We start from the raw sequence: 18,994 nt of genomic DNA on the forward strand, positions 1-18,994 counted from the left end.
GGCCCCTTGGAGGAGGCAACACTTGAATAAAGTGAGAGAGCATGTTGTTCAGATATCAGGGGAAACTCTTCCAAGCAGAAGGAGCTATAACTGCAAAGTCCCTGAGGCAGGAACAGCAAGGAGGCCAGAGTGACTGGAGTAGAGTGAGCAAGGAGGAGAGTGGTAGGAAGTAGATCCAGCTTATTAATGTCATGTACATCTTAAGGACCTTAGTTTTATTTCAAGTGCAACGTGAGCCCACTGGAATGCTAAAAGCTGAGGGTGACATGGTGTGATCTCTGCTTTAAAAATATCACCTTAGCTGCTGCATGGACTCTGGATTAGGTAAGGGTGGAAGGAGGAAGATCTTTTAGGAGACTGTTAAGGTGTCCAGCACAAGACAAATGGCTGAGACAACAGTTTACAGCAGTGACCAGATATGGAACATATTCTCTAGGTAGAATTTGCAGAATCTAGGGTAGAACAGAGAAGGGAAAGATAATGTCATAGTTGATGCTGGATCAGGTGGATGAATGGTGATGCCATTTACTAAGGTGAGGAAGAAGTTAGAGAGGTGGAAAATCACAGGTTTAAATTAGGATATAATGAATCGAGATATCTAGACCTCTACACAGAGGTTGGATAGGATGTCGGATATCAGAGCCTGGAATTTGGGGAGAGAGGTCAAGACTGGGCATGTAACTTGGGAGTCCTTAGCATATAGGTGTTATTGATAGTCACAGGACGAGATGGAATCCCAGTGAATGAATGTAGTCAGGGAACAGAACATCTCATGGTCACGTTAGGAGGCAGATGCGGAGCTGCCAAAGGAGGTGGAGAAGGAATAGCCAGCGGCACAAGGAGGTCTGAAGCCAGGGGCAGGGGAAAGGCACCTGAACCAGTGCTACTGCCAGGCAGGGTAAAAGGACAGCTGAGAAATCCCCACTGACTTGGTACCCTTGAGGTCACTGGAGACCATGAGAAGAGGGAATTAATTCAGAGGACTGGTGGAAACAATGGCCTGACTGGAGCAAGTTCAAGAAAGAGCAGGAGGAAAGCAAATGCAGACAGGGCTATAGACAACTCCTTTGAGAAATTTTACTCTCTAAAGGAGTAGAATAAAAGAGCAGTATTTGGAGGGGAGGTGGAGTCAAGAGAGGATTTCTTTTTCTTTTTTGTTTTTTTATGATAGTCACAGAGAGAGAGAGAGAGAGAGGCAGAGACACAGGCAGAGGGAGAAGCAGGCTCCATGCACCGGGAGCCCGACGTGGGACTCGATACCCGATCTCCGGGATCGCGCCCTGGGCCAAAGGCAGGCGCCAAACCGCTGCGCCACCCAGGGATCCCAAGAGAGGACTTCTTTAAAGATAACTTTTTATTTTTTTTTTTTTTAATTTTTATTTATTTATGATAGTCACACACAGAGAGAGAGAGAGAGGGGCAGAGACACAGGCCGAGGGAGAAGCAGGCTCCATGCACCGGGAGCCCGACATGGGATTCGATCCCGGGTCTCCAGGATCGTGCCCCGGGCCAAAGGCAGGCGCCAAACCGCTGCGCCACCCAGGGATCCCTAAAGATAACTTTTTAAAAAAGATTTTACTTATTCATGAGAGACACACAGAGAGAAACAGAGGGAGAAGCAGGCTCCCTGCGGGGAGTCCGATGTGGGACTCAATCGGTCGGGGACTCCAGGCAGGATCAGGACCTGGGTGGAAGGCAGAGGCTCAACGACTGAGCCACCCAGGCGTCCCTTTAAAGATAACTTTTCCAGAAGTTTGTGTAGTGGGAGGAATGACGCAGGAGGAGAGGATAATGTGATGACGGCAGAGTGCGGAGAAGAGCAGCAACCATGCCCTAGAGGGAGCTGAGGGGTCGACGCCCACTCACTCACCCACACCCTGCTGTTTCTGCTCAGTTTTCCCTGCCACCTGTGCTAGCTGCCCGGGATGACCTTAGTGACAAAGTGGGGACTCTGACACCCCTGCTAAAGTCGTCCTGTTACATCCGCACTGCAGTGCTGCCTTCTCAGGAATAGAGTACCGGGCAACAGACCATTTCAAGAGTGTGGGGTCGTTGCAGGGCTGCCCGGAGTCAGGAAGTGGAAGGGCCCAAAGGTCAGGCTCAGAGCCAAGCCAGGGGCTCCCTGCAACTCTGTCTGCCCCTGCCATTATTTTCTGCCTTCTCTAGAGGGTTCTACAAACCTAGCTTCCAGATTCCCCTGTCCCACCTCAACGGACCCCACCTCGAGACGCTCCACACCCATAAGTCACTCCGATTTAAAAATTCTGGAGCCGCGGATGGCTTGCACCTTATGCCAACCAATGCCTATAGGTCACGATGGACCTGCAAGGCGAGTATTATTGCCCCATTTTTCCGAGGAGGAAACCAAGATTCAAGATGTCCAGGTCTGTTTGATTTCCAAGGCCGCTTTCTTTCGGCTCTGCCAGAGGAGGCGCAAGCGGCTGGGCGAGCTGCTCGCGGACTCCCAAACTAGGCGAGCCGCAGCCCAGACCCCGCCCCACCAGGGGTCCCGCCCCGGCCTTCCAGCTCGAGGCAGAACGGGACTCGGTGATTGGGCGGGGCGGGAGGGTTGGGCGGGGCTTCGCCGCCGCAGGAGGCCGGACGCGGGCGGGACTTCGACGGGGCGTGGCCTCTGGCTCCGCCCACTTCCGCGGGCTCAAAGCGGGCGGCGGCCGCGGAGGCGGGGTCAGAGCCCGGCGGCGGATCCCAGCGCGGCTCCTCGGGGCCGGCCACCGAGCGGCGCCTCGGCGGGGCGGAGCAGGTACTGGCGACCGCGCGGGGCGTCTCGGGCTAGGCCAGGCCGAGGGCGGGAGCCTGCGAGGGACCACGAAGGGCAGTGGAGTCGAGGCCGCGCTGCGCTTCCTCCCGCGAGCCTGGGCCCCCGCCCCCCCCGCCCCCCCCGCCCCCGCCTTCCTGTGGCGAAGCCCGCCGCGGCACGGGCTGGTTGGCGCCTGCGCTGCTCCCTGCGCCCGGGACTCGGCCAATGCATGGGGCCTGGGGCGGGGGAGGGACGGGGGAAACTGAGTCACGCCGGGATAGTGTTGGGCCTGTGTGGGAGGGGCCACCCCCACAGGGCTCCTGATTGAATCCCCTCCCTGGCCACGCTCTGGGGTCCTAGACCTCACCGATCTCCACGGGGGCCGCGGCCCCGCCCGGTCGCCCCCAGAGCACAGGAGCCCTCATCAGCTTGTACCGCCCGGGAGCGGCTAGGACCCGCTCCAGCCGCCTCCCTTCCACCCCTCCCCCTCGCGTCCCGAGCCCCCGAGCGTTCCCTCCGCCGGCTCCGCACAGTGTCAGCTTACACGCCTTATATAGTCCGAGCGGGCCTCAGCGCGGCCTGCCTGTCGAGACCCGGGGGCGGGGGAGAGGGCCGCCGGCCGACTCACGCGCTGTCTCACCCGCTGTCTGTCCGAGGCTTCAGGCTGGCTTTGAGGGGAGACCGTGTCAAATTAGCCCTGCAGCCCATTTCTGAATGCAAAGAACTTCGACTGAATGAGGGGAACCCCTCATCATACCAGTCCCCGGGGAAGACGGGTTGCTCCGACTTTTCCAGAATGAGCTCTGCCAGCCAGAAACCCAGCGACACCTGACAAGGTGCCCACCTACTGATGCCCTGGCTGTGTTCAGCGGCTGCTCGTGCCTGCCTGGCACCGGTCCAAGGCTGGTTTCTAGAGCTGGGCCTGCCTGCACACCCATCATGCTGTTGGCTTACCTTTTATTTCCTCCTAGGGGCAGGCGCCATGGATTCCTTCAAGGTGGTGCTGGAGGGGCCCGCACCTTGGGGCTTTCGGCTGCAGGGGGGCAAGGACTTCAATGTGCCCCTCTCCATCTCCAGGGTGAGCCAATGTTGGGGGAGGACCCCCCCCCCCGGCAGTCTTTGGGTGCTCAGGTCTCTAGTGGGGGATTGGAGGAGTCTGAGCAGGAGTGAGGCAGGTACAATAGAGCAGGAGATATCTAGGTCCAGAGATGTGCTGGACCTGCCACAAGATTCCCAACTAGGTTTGTATGGGAAGAGGAGCACCCACAGTTCCCCACCACTGCCCCATACTCGATGCCATTCCACAAAGCTCATGGGGCCACCTCTGAGGCCCTAGGGAGATGCCGATTCTGCAGGAGGTGAGCCTGAGGTCTCTGGGAAGTATCTAAGCTGCTTGAAGGAGCAATGCTTGGAGCCAAGCCCCAGCCAGGGCACTCCTGACTGCAGGATCTCACTTCAGTCTCACTGCCGCCTAGGGAATAGCAGTTGTCATCTTGTTTTTCCAGACGAGGGAACTCGGGGCTCAGAGAGGTAGAGGGACCTTTTCAGTGATTCCATGGCAAAACAGGGATTTGAATTCAAGCACTGGGATGGCCTGCAGTTTGGTGGGGAGGGGAGCACTTTCCAGCTTCTGTGAGATTTCTCCATCTTCATCCACTGGTCCTATTCAGGATGCAGTGGCCTCTGACCCAAAGCAGGAGTGTGGGATGGGGCTCTAGGGTTCTAATGTCAGCTCCTGAGGGCCTGCCCTGGTAGGGGCGGAGCTAGGGGCTGGCTCCTCCTTGTGTCAGGGGATTGCCTTATAAGCCCAAGAATGCAGCCCCATGCTGGGATGGCCAACTGGTGAGCAGAGTCCGAGGAGCCGAGAAAGGCTGGCTGTAGGACTCTGAGACTCAATTTCTTCATTGGTGGGTATGAGCAACATAGTAGCCTGAGGGATGGACTTTAAGATGTGGCCTGTTGGGGGCACTCTGGTCCTGAGCACCCTTGTCAGCAGCCCTAGCTGTAGGTGGGGCCACAAGCTGAGCCCAGCCCTGGAATTGGACCTAGGCCCTGGTGGGTGGGTGGGCGGGTGGGGTGGGTTTTTCTGAGCTGGTCAGCTCCTCCCTCTCCCCTGACCCCAGGAGGGAGGGGCTAGGGCTGGCTGTGGGCCCAGGCCTGGGAGATGAGGTAATGTCTGAGACTTGGGGGTTGGGCTGCTCATTAGAGCCCTCAGGCTGACTCACCCCTACCCCATGCAGCGTCCAACTCTCTGGCTTTCCCCCTCCTTGACTACTCAGGCTGCCTTGCTTCTCTCTCCAGCCCCCCACCCCACACCCAGGGTTTTCTCCTGCTTCTCTCTCTACCTCTCTGACCACTCCTCTATCCTGTCCTCCTCACTCAGGAAAGGAAGTCATCCCCAAATCCCTACCCCTCCCTGGGAGCCAGCTACTCCTGCCCACCCCCCAAGACCTCTACCTCAGGCTTAGCCCACACCTCCCAGGAGCCAGCTTGTGTGGGTAGGGAGTGGCTGGACCAGGTTTCCCTTCTACTGACTCAGCATGACCTTGAGTAAGTCACTTCCTTTCAAGGGTATCACTTCTCTATGCTCGTTATAAGGGGTTGTTGGATTGAACTAAAAGTGAGAAAGATCTATGTCCCAGACCCAGCCAGGGGTTTAGGGAGTTGTCCTAGGTGGGCTGACCTGACTTGGGTTCCAACACTCAGCAGAGGTAGCCTAGTGTAGTGGAGCTTTGAGGTTAGGATCAGACCTAGCCTTGCGTCTTACTGAGCAGCTTGAGGCAAGTTACATAACCTCTCTGTTATTCTTGTGTGCAAAATGCATATAATCTCAGACTCCCATTTCCTGGTTTTTGGAAGATTCAGTATCAGTATGTGACAATACTAGGTGCTGAATAAATGTAAGGTGCTCTTATCATTTAGCAAAGAAGGAGGCACCCAGCTGGTTTGCCCTTCTAACCTCCCAGGCATGAAATAGAGCCAGCTCTCCCTTCTTGCCCTAGTGCTGTCAGTCTCTGCATCTGGTCTCTCTGCCTTCTGGAGGTCTCTCTAGAACCTCCTATCTCCCCTCTCCCAGCCTCAGCTCAGTCTGTAAGCCTGAGGAGCCTCCTGAGGTCATGGACATGACAGTACCTTGCAGTCCTACCCCCCAACCTACAAAATGTGAATTTGCCTTCCAGCACTTCCCCATAGAAGTCTACTTAATGCCAGGCCCCTTGCCAGATGCCGAGGCAGCTCTGTGGGCTTAGACCCATGAACAGCTGCACCACCTCTTTCTAGATTGCTGCCTCTGGACTAGAGGGCTGAGAGCGCCCAGTGGGGTTGTCAAGGTTAGCTCTATCAGGGGTCTGGGAAATACCCCACTGGGACTTTCAAAGGGCTGGTGGCCCCTCCTAACTTCAAGGCCAAGTCCTGGTTCTTTCATGACAATCTCACTTCATGCTGGTGGTGACCATTACTGCCAGCCCTATTACCCCTCATTTGCCACAGGAAGCAGGGATTCCCAAGGCAGAGCCCAAAAGACCGGGGGAGAGGGTGATGTGGCAATTGAAGGCTTCGGGGTGACACTCATTGACAGCCCCAGCTGACACCATGGGTCCTCTTCAAGTGCTTCACAGGGTCCCTGGAGATGACAGGGGTCTATTCCTGGCTCTCAGAGGGTCCTGGCAGAACCCTGCAGATGGCCACAGGACAGGGTGCTGGGAGTATGAGGTGAGAGCACCTAGCAGTATCATGGAGGAACTCGCCATTTACACAAGCCAGAGGATGGGTGAAACAGCTTGGGCAGGAGGCCAGCAGGGGGCTCAGAGGCTGTGGTTGGAGCTGAGCAGCTTGGGGCCCAACCTGAAGGTGGCTGCTTGGTGATGTCACAGCATTTTCTGCACTGTAGGGAGAAGGGTCATGGGAGGTGAACAAATGACTAAACAAACGGGGAGATTGGGGTATTTGTGAAGTTCAGGTAAACCCCACCCCTCCCGGATTGTTTGAGTATTCAGCAGCTGCCCAGAGATAATGTTGAATGAAGAGGCCTCCAGGTTCTAGAAGTGGAGCAGTTTAAGCAGGGTTGACTAATGTTGGCCTCAGTTTGGTCTGCAGAGGCTTGGGGTCCCTGTGACCTTCTATCTGTCTGCAGCTCACTCCTGGAGGCAAAGCTGCACAGGCCGGTGTGGCTGTGGGTGACTGGGTGCTGAGCATAGATGGCGAGAATGCGGGGGGCCTGACGCACATTGAAGCCCAGAACAAGATTCGTGCCTGTGGGGAGCACCTGAGCCTAGGTCTCAGCAGGTACAAGGGCGCCAGCCTGCTTGGCGGGTGGGGGCACCCTGAGGCCTGGCCCACTGTTAACCTCTTCCCCTTCTCCTCCAGGGCCCAGCCAGCCCAGAGCAAACTGCAGAAGGTAGGCTGGGGACATCTGAGCAGTCCATTTGGGCGGTGGGAAGGGTGGGATTGGACTGCTGGACTGACTAGGCCTCCCCCGGAGCAAGGAGCCTTGATACCCCTATCCCTGGCCGGAAGTAGAGGGTGGAGGCCAGAGCTGGGAGAGTCTGGGAAACTGGGGGTTGGGCTGGGCTCTGCCGCACGGTCTGGGCACCACGCATGTCTGCCTGTCTGTCTGCTGCCTTCCGCTGGCCTGTGCTACAAGCCTCACTCATCTTGCCCCAGTTAGTCTGCCTTATGGCCCGTGTGGGCTGAGATCATCCCTCCCAAATGGGCCCCTTGAAACCTGAGTCCTCCCTCCCCCATTCCTCCAGCCAGATGTGTGGGTGTGGGGGTTGGAGCACCGCTGTCCTTCCCACGCGTGGGGGGGGATCCCCCTTGGGCCCAGAGTTCCCTTCGCACCCCCCCAAACCCCCCGGCCCCCCGCCCGCCCCCATGTCCCCCCTCCCCCGCCCTGCCCGGCTCTGTCTCCGCCCAGGCCCTGGCCCCCACCGCAGACCCCCCGCGGTACACCTTTGCACCCAGCGCCTCCCTCAACAAGACAGCCCGGCCCTTTGGGGTACCCCTGCCAGCTGACAACGCCCTGCAGCAGAATGGGTATGTCGGTCCTGCCCACCCACGCCCATGCCGCGTGCGCGCGACACCCCCCCCACCCCCGCTGCCCCGCCCCCGCCCCCGCTCCCGCTGCCCACTGCTGCTCAGTCTGCATTGTGCCCCAGCCTGGCTGGAACCCTGCGGCAGCGACCCCGGGGTGGGGCTGCAGGCACTGGACCCCTCTGAGGGTGTGGCTCCTGGGCAGGCGCAGCCTTCCTGGGTGCTCCGAGCCAGGCAGCGCCCCCCAACTGGTGGCCTAGGTTTGGGGTGTGGTGTCACGTAACTGAGCCCCACTCAGTGCAGCCTTGCCCCTGGCTACTCTGACCCCTTACCGTTTTTCTTCCTGTGTCTGTCCCTTTGTCCCTTTATCTGTCCATCTGTCTATTTCCTTCACAGGTGCAGACCCCTGACAAGTCAGTGAGCCCCCTCTGCCTGTCCTTCTCTTCCTTCTTTTTGGCATTCTGGGCGGTGGTCCCTCCCCACCTTAGCCACCCTCATTTCCTCTCATTTAGCTCCCTCACCCCCCCCACCCCACCCTCCTCCCAGCCCTGGCCTTGCCCTCCCCCACTCTCCCAGCACCATAACCCACATGCACCAATCTGGGGAGGGGCTGCCCCCACTGCCCACTCCTGCGTGAGGTTCTGAGCCACACCCTCCCCACAGACAGCCGCTCCGGCCGCTGGTCCCAGATGCCAGCAAGCAGCGGCTGATGGAGGACACAGAGGACTGGCGGCCTCGGCCCGGGACAAGCCAGTCCCGTTCCTTCCGCATCCTTGCCCACCTCACGGGCACCGAGTTCAGTAAGTGCCAGCCCAGGGCAGGGCAGACTCTCCTGCTGGCCCCTGGCCTGGGCCTAGGCTCAGCTGGAGCCTGCTCTGGTGCCCTGTGACCTTCTGCCAGGGCTCAGGGCTGGGGTGGCCCTCTGTCTTCTCTCGGTCAATGCCTGCCTCTGCTCTCTCAGTGCAAGACCCGGATGAGGAACACCTGAAGAAATCAAGGTAAAACGATGGACAATAGCCCTTCTTTCTCACCTCCTGCCTCTCCCATTCCAGCCACTGCCCTGTGTCTGCACCTGAGGGTCCGCCTCCAGGGCTCTCTATTTTCCTCCTTTCCTTCCTTCATCCCTCCCTTCCTCCCTTCAATCTCTCCTTCTACTTCTTCCTCCTTCTTTCTCTGCCCCCCAGGGAAAAGTATGTCCTGGAGCTGCAGAGCCCACGCTACACCCGCCTCCGGGACTGGCACCACCAGCGCTCTGCCCACGTGCTCAACGTGCAGTCATAGCCCGGCCCTCACTGGCCGGCTACCCTCTCTGCCTCTCTCTTTCTGTTCCTCCCACCGGGGCACCCCCTCCCCTGGCCACTGCAGCTTCTGCCTACCTCACCCACTCTTTTCCTGCCCCTGGACTGAGCCTCTTGCTGGCCTAGCAGAGGGCCTGGCTCTGTCTGACACTGCCTCCCCTCCTTGCCCTACAGTATTACTGTCTGCCAGGTCTGTGCTGGCTGAAGCATGGAAATAAACATTCTCAGCCTCGCTTCCTCTGCCTCTGCCTTCTATCTTTGTGGGCTTGATTTGTTTTGGCTCTGGGAGTGTTACATGGTTCAGACCTGGTGTGGGCCATGCCAGTCTGGGTCTCAATGAGGGGTGGTACCTGGCAAAGGGGACCCTGCCATCAGAGCTAGATCTCTGGGATGAGGAAGCCCCAAGAGCTGCCCCAGAAGGGAGCACACTCCCTCCACCTCCCAGCTCTGTACAATAGACCTGCCGGCTGGAACCTGGCTAGGAGACACTACCCTACCCCTACCTACTCCTCTGGGACCTGGAGTCCAGCCCAGCAGCTCTCATGCACCCAAGCATTTCCCATGGGGCCAGCAGGCCCAAGGTTGGGGGGTGGGGCCATGCCAGGAGCTTCAACCATACAGGGCCTTGAACGGCAGATCTTGCAGCCAGGTGCCCAGGACAGAAGCCCCAGCCCCAGCCTCAGCTACACCCCAGGAACCCTGGCCTGGTGAGAGAGAGTGGGCTTGGGCCTGGGGAAGGGTGGGTAGCCTCCAGGGGCATGCAGGTGGGGGAGGCCCCTCCAAGTTCGACCCCTGGCTCGAACCCTTGGCCTTTGGGGTCCCTGGGCACCTCCTTGGAACCACTTTCCTTGGCCTCGGCAGGCCCTACCACCCTCAGCCCCACCAGCCGCCCACCCTGGGCCGTGGATCCTGGATTTGCTGAGCGCTACGCTCCGGACAAGACCAGCACGGTGCTGACCCGGCACAGCCAGCCAGCCACACCCACACCTCTGCAGAACCGCACCTCCATCGTGCAGGCAGCCGCCGGAGGGGGCACGGGAGCAGGCGGTGGCAACAATGGCAAGACTCCTGTGTGCCACCACTGCCACAAGGTCATCCGGTGGGTGGCCTATTCCTTTGCTACTCTGGCCTTTTCCATCCTGAGGCCTGGCCCTGGCATCTTTCTGACCTCTGCGCCCCAGACTCTCTCCCTACTCATCTCAACTGTCACTGTGGGAGGATAAGGATTTAGTTTCCAGTTGCATTTGGGGGCAGGGACCTGGCCTAGGTCCTCAGATTCTGCATCGTTTCCCCCATCCCACCCCACCCCACGTCAGCCTCTATCAGCATTTCCCCTTTGCCTGCTGAAATGGAGGAAGTGCCAACAACACACCCAAGCTGCACCCCTAGAATGGCCACTCTCTGGGCAGGAAAGGGCCTGTTCCCCCCCCCCGCCCCCCGTCCCCGCTCTCCCTCCTGTTCACTTGTTCTCTGCCAACCCTCAGCTCTCAGAGCAGACAGGCCAAAGGCCCCTCCCTCTCTGCACTATTGCCTCGGATCCAGCAGGGTCATACAGTACCCCCAGAGTCAAGTGTACTGGCTTCTAAGAACCTTGCTAGTTCTCAGCTATGGTCCCATGGCTCTTGACTCCTGTCAGCTCTTAGGCTCTGCAAAGAACCCCCTTCTTGAGACACCCTCATTTATGTGGGACCTGCCGGCCCCTCCCCAGGCCAGATGGACTAGGCAGGTGAGATAGGGTGGCACCGGGGTGGGCTCAGTTACCCCCTGGTGTTCAGATCCAATAGGCACTCTGGGCCTCCTGCCCCCAGGGCACCAGTTCCTCTGGTTTGTCTCATTAGGCCCAAGTCAGCAGCCCCCACCAAGTGTGATACTTCTTCTTATTCCAACACTGCCTCTGTCACTCATTTCTTGTCATCGAAGCAGTGCAACTACATCACTGTGTCAACACTCAGGTCACCTCCCAAGCCTATTTCTCCTTTATTTGGAAAATGGGGAGAATGCATTTCCCTTCAAGGCTTCAAAATAGGTGTTCCCTAAACCCACTTGGGCTCTGGCTAGGCCCCCTCCCTCATTTGCCTACATTCCCTCTTACTGCCCTCACCTCCCCCTCAGGGGCCGATACCTGGTTGCGCTGGGCCATGCCTACCACCCCGAGGAATTTGTGTGCAGCCAGTGTGGGAAGGTCCTGGAAGAGGGCGGTTTCTTTGAGGAGAAGGGTGCCATCTTCTGCCCACCCTGCTATGATGTGCGCTATGCACCCAGCTGTGCCAAGTGCAAGAAGAAGATCACAGGCGTGAGTGGGGCTGGTGGGTGGGTGGGTGGGAGGGTGAATCTGACTCTGTCAGCATCAAAAGATTACTACAGAGGAACTCAGGCCTTGGGCCTCTCCCCTCTCCTTTGGATCCTTAGCATCTTAATAAACAGGATGCAATATTAGCCTCATTTTATGTTAACCAAGATCCTCCTCACAAATGACTAAAACCCTACTCAGAGGGGCTCCAGCAAACAAGAGTGTCCAAGTGTCCCTGGCTCTCTGAAAGTAGAGTGTTCCTGTGGAAACTTTCACAAGCCAAAATAGCATAAAGTGAAGAAGCAAGTACTGTTAATTCATATGGAAGGAAATCTGAGTGTTCCCAGACCCAAAAAATAATCTCTTATACATTCTTCTGGTACCTGAGGACACATCTTGCTCACAGATGCACAAAGTAAATTGAGAGAAAGCACAGATGCTCACAGACACAGCTTGGAGCTGTGGTGGCCTGGTGCTGGGTGGCCTGATGCTGGGGTGGTGCGGTGCTGGGGTGCTCTGGTGTGGGGTGGCCTGATGCAGGGTGGCCTAGTGCTGGGATGACACAATGCTGGGGTGGCCTGGTGCTGGGGTGGCGCGGTGCTGGGGTACAGAGTGTGGCTCCCAGGGCACCTGCTCCGGTAAGGGGCATGTACCACCTCTGTAGTGGCTCACTGCAAGACAAATGCTAAACACTCTTTTTCACTTTTCACCGTTTGTTGGTAAAAGCAAAATTCCTTTTCAGATTTCTTTCAGTTAGTGGGTCTGTCACAAAAGCAAAGTGGTATAATACTCACTTTTGAAAAGTGGGAGGTATATGTGCTTGTTCAAACAGTCAGAAAGCCCATGGGGCACTACCTCCAAGCCCAGGTCATCGTGCAGGTCTTGAAGCCATCAGGACTTTTCTCATCACTTGCCTCTGCTTTTGTCTGTGTTGGCTTCGTTCCCTGCACACTTTTCCTTGGAAGGTGGCAAAGATGGTGCCATGGTGGCTCCAGGGTTACATCTCTCCAGCCTAGCACTACAGAGAGAATAGAAGCACCCCTGTGCCAGCTGGCGCAGTGAGGGTCCCAGTGCTGGTGTTCACTGGAATAGCTTGTGTCACGTGCCCATCTCTAGACCAAGACTAGCCAGGCCTGGGGAGCATCCACCAAAGCAGTGGTCAGGTGGTCCCACCCAAACCACAGACAGAGGGAGGAAGGATTGGTTCCCTGAAATAAAACGTTACCTGAAGAGTGTAGGTCCACCCTGATCACAGTGGCTGTCAGTGGGCTTACATTCATCTACAAGGATAAAACCTCAACAAAACAGGTTATTTACTTCAGTCACAAGCATTCCAGCTCAAGGATGTCCTTAGGCTTTTCCTGCTATTGGCTCCAAAATGCTTAGCGACTTGTAAAGCCTTGTCCCCAAGCCTATTTTATCTTGTTTGCCAGCCCCAGGCCTTATATTCTTGTTGCAGACAGAAAGGAGAGGGAAGAGCCAAATGGCATTATTTTAACAAGGTTTTGTTTTTGACTCTGGAAGAAAAACTGGGAACTTGCATCTTTATCCCAGTGTTTGGCATTGTTATCCTAGGAGCACCTGGACTGCAGGGGAAGTTGGCAAACCCAGTATCTTAGACTTCATCTCCTGTAAGAGAGGAAGGCAAAAAGGAAGGGGGTTGTGACAGGCTTTGAGGAGGCTAACCCACAGGATCTGCCATCTCCAGTGCACGAGAGGACAGGAGATCTGAAAGATAACTCAGCGTTCCTGGAGGGCCTAGGACTATGCAGTGGTGAAGCCAGAAATCCAGACACAAATTTCTTTTTTTTTTTTTTAAGATTTTATTTATTTATTTATGAGAGAGAGAGAAAGAGAGGCAGAGACACAGGGAGAGGGAGAAACAGGCTCCATGCAGGAAGCCCAATGCAGGACTCGATCCCCGGGTCTCCAGGATCACACCCTGGGCTGGAGGCGGCACTATACTGCTGAATCACCTGGGCTGCCCCAGACACAAATTTCTGATCAAACTCCTGTTCTTCCCACTAAGGCTGAACACACAGCAGAGCCTGGCCATGTTTTCTGCAGGGCAACCTAGATGCTGATGGGAACCAGGCTTGGGACTTGGGTCAGTATGTCATGAGCAAAGAGGGAAGGGCCATCTTCCTTCCCCCATTCGTTCTCTTATTAAGTGTGGACGGTGTGCCACGTAGTGCCCCATTCTCCAGGACACCTCATGAAGTAACAGGTTTGGGCCCCGCCCCCAGGAGCTCCTAGTGGCGGGGAGGACTCAGAGGGTGCCAGGGGTCAAGGCACAGCCAGAGGAAGCAGGGGCAGAACAGGCAGGGCGAAAAGCTAAAGGGGTTCCTGTCGCCTATGTATGGAAACTGAAGCCCAGAGAGGGGCAGAAACCGCCCAAGGCTGCACAGGATGAGGGCTAAGCTGGTGTGGCCCCAGGACTGTTGACTCCCAGCTTGGGCTCTTCCTGACATTACTGCTTCTCCTATTTCTAGATACAGAGCTGCCAAATGTGGCCAGGGAGCCCTGTGGTAATGTTCATATCAGTAAGGAGAACCTTGACCACGAGCGGTATAAAACTTAAAACACTGGCTGCTTATTTCCCACCTAAGAAAGTGCAGAGGTGGGCATTCTGGGACTAACAGGCAGATCTGGTTTTCTGTATCTTGTTCCTCAGCTATTCTTAGCACAGGCTTACTTAACACTCATAGTCCAACATGACTCTTGAACCTCAACTAAAATTGCCACGTTTCAGCCAGCGGGAAGCCGGAAGGGGATGAAGGGATGGAGGGCCCATGGCAGCTATCTTGAGAAGATGCTGCCACCCAATGCTATGCTTCCATCCCGTTGGCCAGATCTCAGTCACATGACCATACTGAGCTGCAAGAGAGGCTGGGAAAGACCAGCTATTTGGGGCAGCCATGTGCCCGGCAAAGAATGGAGATTCCATCAGTGGACAAGAAGGGGGGAATGGGTATTATCACAGTCTTTGTCATTGTAATGACAGTTTGTGTTGTGGGGCACTTACAGTGTGTGGGTATCCAGCTTCACAGTCCTACTATAGGAAGTCAGTTTGGTTATTCCCAGCTTCCAGGTGAGGGAATTTTGGCCCAGATCACAGTCATTTCCCTGCCAGCCTGGGCCACACCCTATTGGACTGCTCTAAGAGAATGGGCTGGATTCCAGGACCTTTCTTGAGCTGGATGTCCACAAATCAAGGCCATTCTGTTCGAGGACTGCCCTGTGTTACACTGCACTCTTGTCCTGCTGCACCTCTGTCCTGAGTGGACAGTGTTATCACCCAGGCACAGATGAGGAGCCAAGCCTTATAGGGCCTAGCTGGTTCCCAGGTCCTGGAGTAAGCCTTGGATGGCAAACCTCTCCTACCCAGCCCAGGGTAATGTTCCCCAGAGGTCCAGGGGCCCCTAGCTTCCCCTCTTGCAGGGACTCACAGCCTGACAAACTCTAGAAAGCCCTCACCTCATCCTGGGGGTAAGGTAAGGGGGAGAAGCCTTACCTGCCCTGCAAGGAGTGCCGTTCCCTGTCAGCACCCAGAGCTCAGAACTGTGCCTGCCCTGGGAAATCAGCATGGAACATGGGGAGAGAAACATGGAGCAATCAGATAGTTTCAGTGGAGTTGGAAGGAAGCTGCAGAGCGTGAGGGACACATTAAAGGTGACCTACCCTGGTTTGGGGACCATTAGAAACCCCATGTTCTTAAGGCTCACCTCTCACCACTAGCCCCTCTCCAGTGCTCCAGCCATGTGGGCCACTTCATTTGCCACTGTGCTATTTCTCTTCCCACAGGGCCCTTGCACAGTCTGTCCTCTCCTCTAGGAATACTGTTTTAGCACCCTCTATACCTTGTTCCTTCTCATGTGGGTCTCCTATCATTTCCTCAGGAAATGATAGCCATCTTCTCTGATACCTACTCTTTCACCAGGCCAAGTCCCCCACAGTTTGCTCACTAAGCCCCAGTCTTTTGTCCCATCTTTCCCCAGGTGTGAACTCCATGTGCTGGGGCCAGGGCTATTTTGCTTTATATTGTGCTCCACATATAGGAGGCAATCAGTGAATGTTTGAAGGAATGGATGGAAGTGCTGTCTAAGCTGAACTTTATTTTATTTTTTTTCTAAGCTGAACTTTAAAAATGAGTAGGAATTAGCTTAAAGAAGGATCAGGAGAGAGTACTCCAAGCAGAAGGAATAGCTTGTGTCACAAGGTAACACCTGAGAAGGGTGTGAGATGAGGCAGAAGAGGTGAGTGGGGGCTGTGTTAGGAGTTTGGAGCTGAGGCTGATGAGGTCAGCTATGCTGCAGCAAGCTTCCTCTGGGCAAGGGGAGAGAGAAGGGGAACAGGCGACTGGGGCCTGGGTCAGGGCTGTGGAGATAGGAGAGGCAGATTTAGGAAATAAGGGCATCAAATAAATATTGATAACTGGCTTCCCAGTTCTTCTGAATACCAGCAGAAAGCTGCCTCTCTGCTCACACATACACTGGACCCACCTCTGGACAGCCCAAGTTTTTGCCCAAGCCCCCTGTCCTACCAGCTTGCAGCCAGGTTCCTGTCCCTGGAGCTTTTTTCTACTTCTTGAAAAGAGGCAACATCAGGCAATAGGAAGAGCCAGCTTTGGAGTAGCTGGACTTGAGCATAGAACCCATTTCTGCCATCTGTTGACTATGTGACCTGGTGCAGTTCGCTTTCCCTGGGCCTCGCTAAAGTGATGTCAGTAACTTCCTGGCCAGGGTGATTGTGAGGTGTATGTGAGATATGACATAGATGCAGAGGGCACAGATGGGCCATCTGAGAGCTACATGCTGCCCACGTGTCTTGCTTGGTATACAGTTTCATTTTAAATTAATGGGCAGTATTTGAGAGTCAGATTTCACTTCAACAGCTAGATTTCAACCTGAGCTTTCCAGGCATCGCTTCCATGAATTGGTCACCACCATCCCTACAGGCAGAAACAGGTGCTCCCCAACTACACCTTGCCCCATTGAGTCCACTACCTGCCCTCAGCAGGCATAGAGTCTGAGACCCCCAGCCTCAAATCTAGGGCCATCCTTACAACAACCTTCAAGGCTGGGATTAGGTTCCCAGTTCACAAGGGAAGGAACCAAGTGTCAAGAGAGGGTGATGTCATTGGCCAAGTTACCTAGCTAAGAAGCAGAGCCTGGTGGGACCCACAGATCTGGCCCACCCTGAAGCCCCACACTGCCCTCTGCCTGTTCTAGATCTGAATACTGCCGGCCCTGGTTGGCTCAGAGGTCCCCAGGATTGACAGCCCAGGCCCAGGGAGTACACAGAACGCCCCGCCCGCCCCCAGCCTCTGCTTCCTCCCCAGTCCAGTGGAGCAGGTTAATTCCCGAACATTTGTTGATGAGCACCCCTGGGGATAGGCACTGTTGCACTATATCAGCTCCTAGAACAGTCATGTCTCATTCCCTCCTGGACCTTACATTTGAGTAGGAAGAAGGGAAGAGAGGAAGACGATAAGCAATAGATACAATAAGTAAATCACCTGCTGCTGTGTTAGTAAGAGCTGTTAAGCATTGAGAACAGAGTTAAAGGTGTTGGGAATGTGGCATTGGAAGAGCAGATTGGAAGTATTAACTGGTGGTGTCAGAACAGGCCTCATGGAGAGGGGGACATTGAAGTAGAAACTTGAAGGCAGTGAGCAGTGAGACTTGGGACATACCAGGGGTACACAGCCCGGACAGGGGGGACAGCCGGTGTGAAGCCCCAAGAGTGACCTGCTGGGTGCGTCAGCCATGGGCAAGAGGCCACGTAGAGAGAGCAGAGGATACATAGGCCAGAGGGAAATGTAGGGTAGGCAGGGATTCAAGCAGAGGGGAATGTGGATTTGTTCTGGTTGATATCTGTCTGAAGGGGCAGAAGGAGGAGCTCAGAGGTCAGTTTTGTACAGTCACTCAAGCCAGGGATCTCTGAGGCCTACCTCCCACGTGAGGGAGGCAGTGAGAAGTGGTCAGGATTTGGATGCATCATGCAGGCGGACCCAACAGGAGTTCCTGGCAGACTTGTTGTGGCATATGAGATAAAGAGGGGCATCTCAGCTGAGCAAATGGAAGCATGGAGTTGCCATCAACTGAGATAGGAACAGCTGTGAGAGAGGCAGGTTTGGGGTGTAGAGGTTATGAGCTGAGCTTTGGACATGGCAAATCTGAAAGACATGGTGGACATCAATGGGGAGACCTCAGTGCCAGAGATAGAGTAGGAATGGTGATTGTACAGATGTAACATTTACCATGGGAAGGAAGAGGGCCCACGGCCAGCCTTCCTGTGTCCCCAGCTCTGGAGAGGAGGGGCCAAGCTGCCTGGTGACTGTACCATCCTCCTAGGAGATCATGCATGCCCTAAAGATGACCTGGCACGTGCATTGTTTCACCTGTGCGGCCTGCAAGACACCCATTCGGAACAGGGCCTTCTACATGGAAGAAGGGGCACCCGTACTGCGAGCGAGGTAGGGGATGGTTGAGGGGGGCACAGGTAAGGGGTAGGGTGTGGGGCAGGCGAGAACCTAGGGCCCCCACTCTTTGCCTCCATCCTCAGACTATGAGAAGATGTTTGGCACGAAATGCCGGGGCTGTGACTTCAAGATCGATGCTGGGGACCGCTTCCTGGAGGCACTGGGCTTCAGCTGGCACGACACTTGCTTTGTGTGTGCGGTGAGTGCCCCCAACCTTGGACTCAGGTCCCACCCCCTCGCCCTGTGTTCCTCACCAGCCTCCCTCCCACTCCCTGCCTCTGGAATTCATGAGAGTTGGGAAAGGGGCTCTACTGCCACCCCCAACCCCACGTGGCTTGACCTTGGCTGTCCTCAGATATGCCAGATCAACCTGGAAGGAAAGACTTTCTACTCTAAGAAGGACAAGCCCCTCTGCAAGAGCCATGCCTTCTCCCATGTGTGAGTCCCTCCTGTCCACTGCTGCCTCATCCAGCCCAGCCAGAGGGAGCTCCAGTTCTGGAGTCATCGGCCCAGATTTCTGGATAGGGCTGGCAAAGGTCACCCCAACCCCAACTCCTGGCCTGAGCCTGGGGTTCCCTGGGCCCTGCCCCATCCCCTTCATTTCCCCGCACTCCCTCCATTTCCTCCCACTCCCTCCACACACTGGTGCTGACCACACCAACCCCTGCTCACATCCACTGCCACAATAAAGCTGTATCCAGCTGTGTCCTGCATGTGCCTCTACCTGTGCGTAGGAGAGGTGGGATTTGAGGCACACAGCAGGGTGGAGGTCAAGATGGTTTTCCCAGGGCTGGCCACCCTGGTCACCCTAGTGATGGGGACTTGGATAGCACATGGTCAGCGGGAGAAGGTAAAGGGAGATCCCCTTTGCTGGGCCCCAGCACCCACACAAGTGGGGGTGCCTGATATGGATTGGCTCGGAGGTACATCTGCAGAGATGGGAAGTGAAAAACAGTGACAGCCAGGGTGAAGGCCCAGAGGCAACAGCCCAATGCCACAGCAGAGCACCCCCCCGCAGAGCACAGCCCCCAGGTTCTGGAAGGCCACAAGTGACCAGTGAAGGAGCTGGACTGTATCTTGTGGGTGGGGTGGGAGTGGCAGGGCACAGAAGAGTATGAAACAGTGAAGCAGCC

The 18,994-nt window shown here is 56.0% G+C and overlaps 1 protein-coding gene across 1 annotated transcript; it reads left to right on the forward strand.

The window, feature by feature from the left end:
- Positions 1 to 2,680: 2,680 nt before the first annotated feature.
- On the forward strand, positions 2,681 to 18,574 carry PDLIM7 (PDZ and LIM domain 7). The gene is given in 14 exon segments (XM_038534625.1): positions 2,681 to 2,761; positions 3,730 to 3,836; positions 6,891 to 7,042; positions 7,124 to 7,154; positions 7,674 to 7,792; positions 8,453 to 8,589; positions 8,751 to 8,787; positions 9,733 to 9,794; positions 9,949 to 10,186; positions 11,200 to 11,380; positions 17,734 to 17,838; positions 17,840 to 17,855; positions 17,945 to 18,060; positions 18,217 to 18,574. Coding segments are annotated over 13 exon segments (1,377 nt in total). The 5' UTR covers positions 2,681 to 2,761; positions 3,730 to 3,740; the 3' UTR covers positions 18,304 to 18,574.
- The last annotated feature ends 420 nt before the right edge of the window (positions 18,575 to 18,994 follow it).

Source organism: Canis lupus, chromosome 4, assembly GCF_011100685.1.
Source record: "Canis lupus familiaris isolate Mischka breed German Shepherd chromosome 4, alternate assembly UU_Cfam_GSD_1.0, whole genome shotgun sequence".
Taxonomy (NCBI): Eukaryota; Metazoa; Chordata; class Mammalia; order Carnivora; family Canidae; genus Canis; species Canis lupus.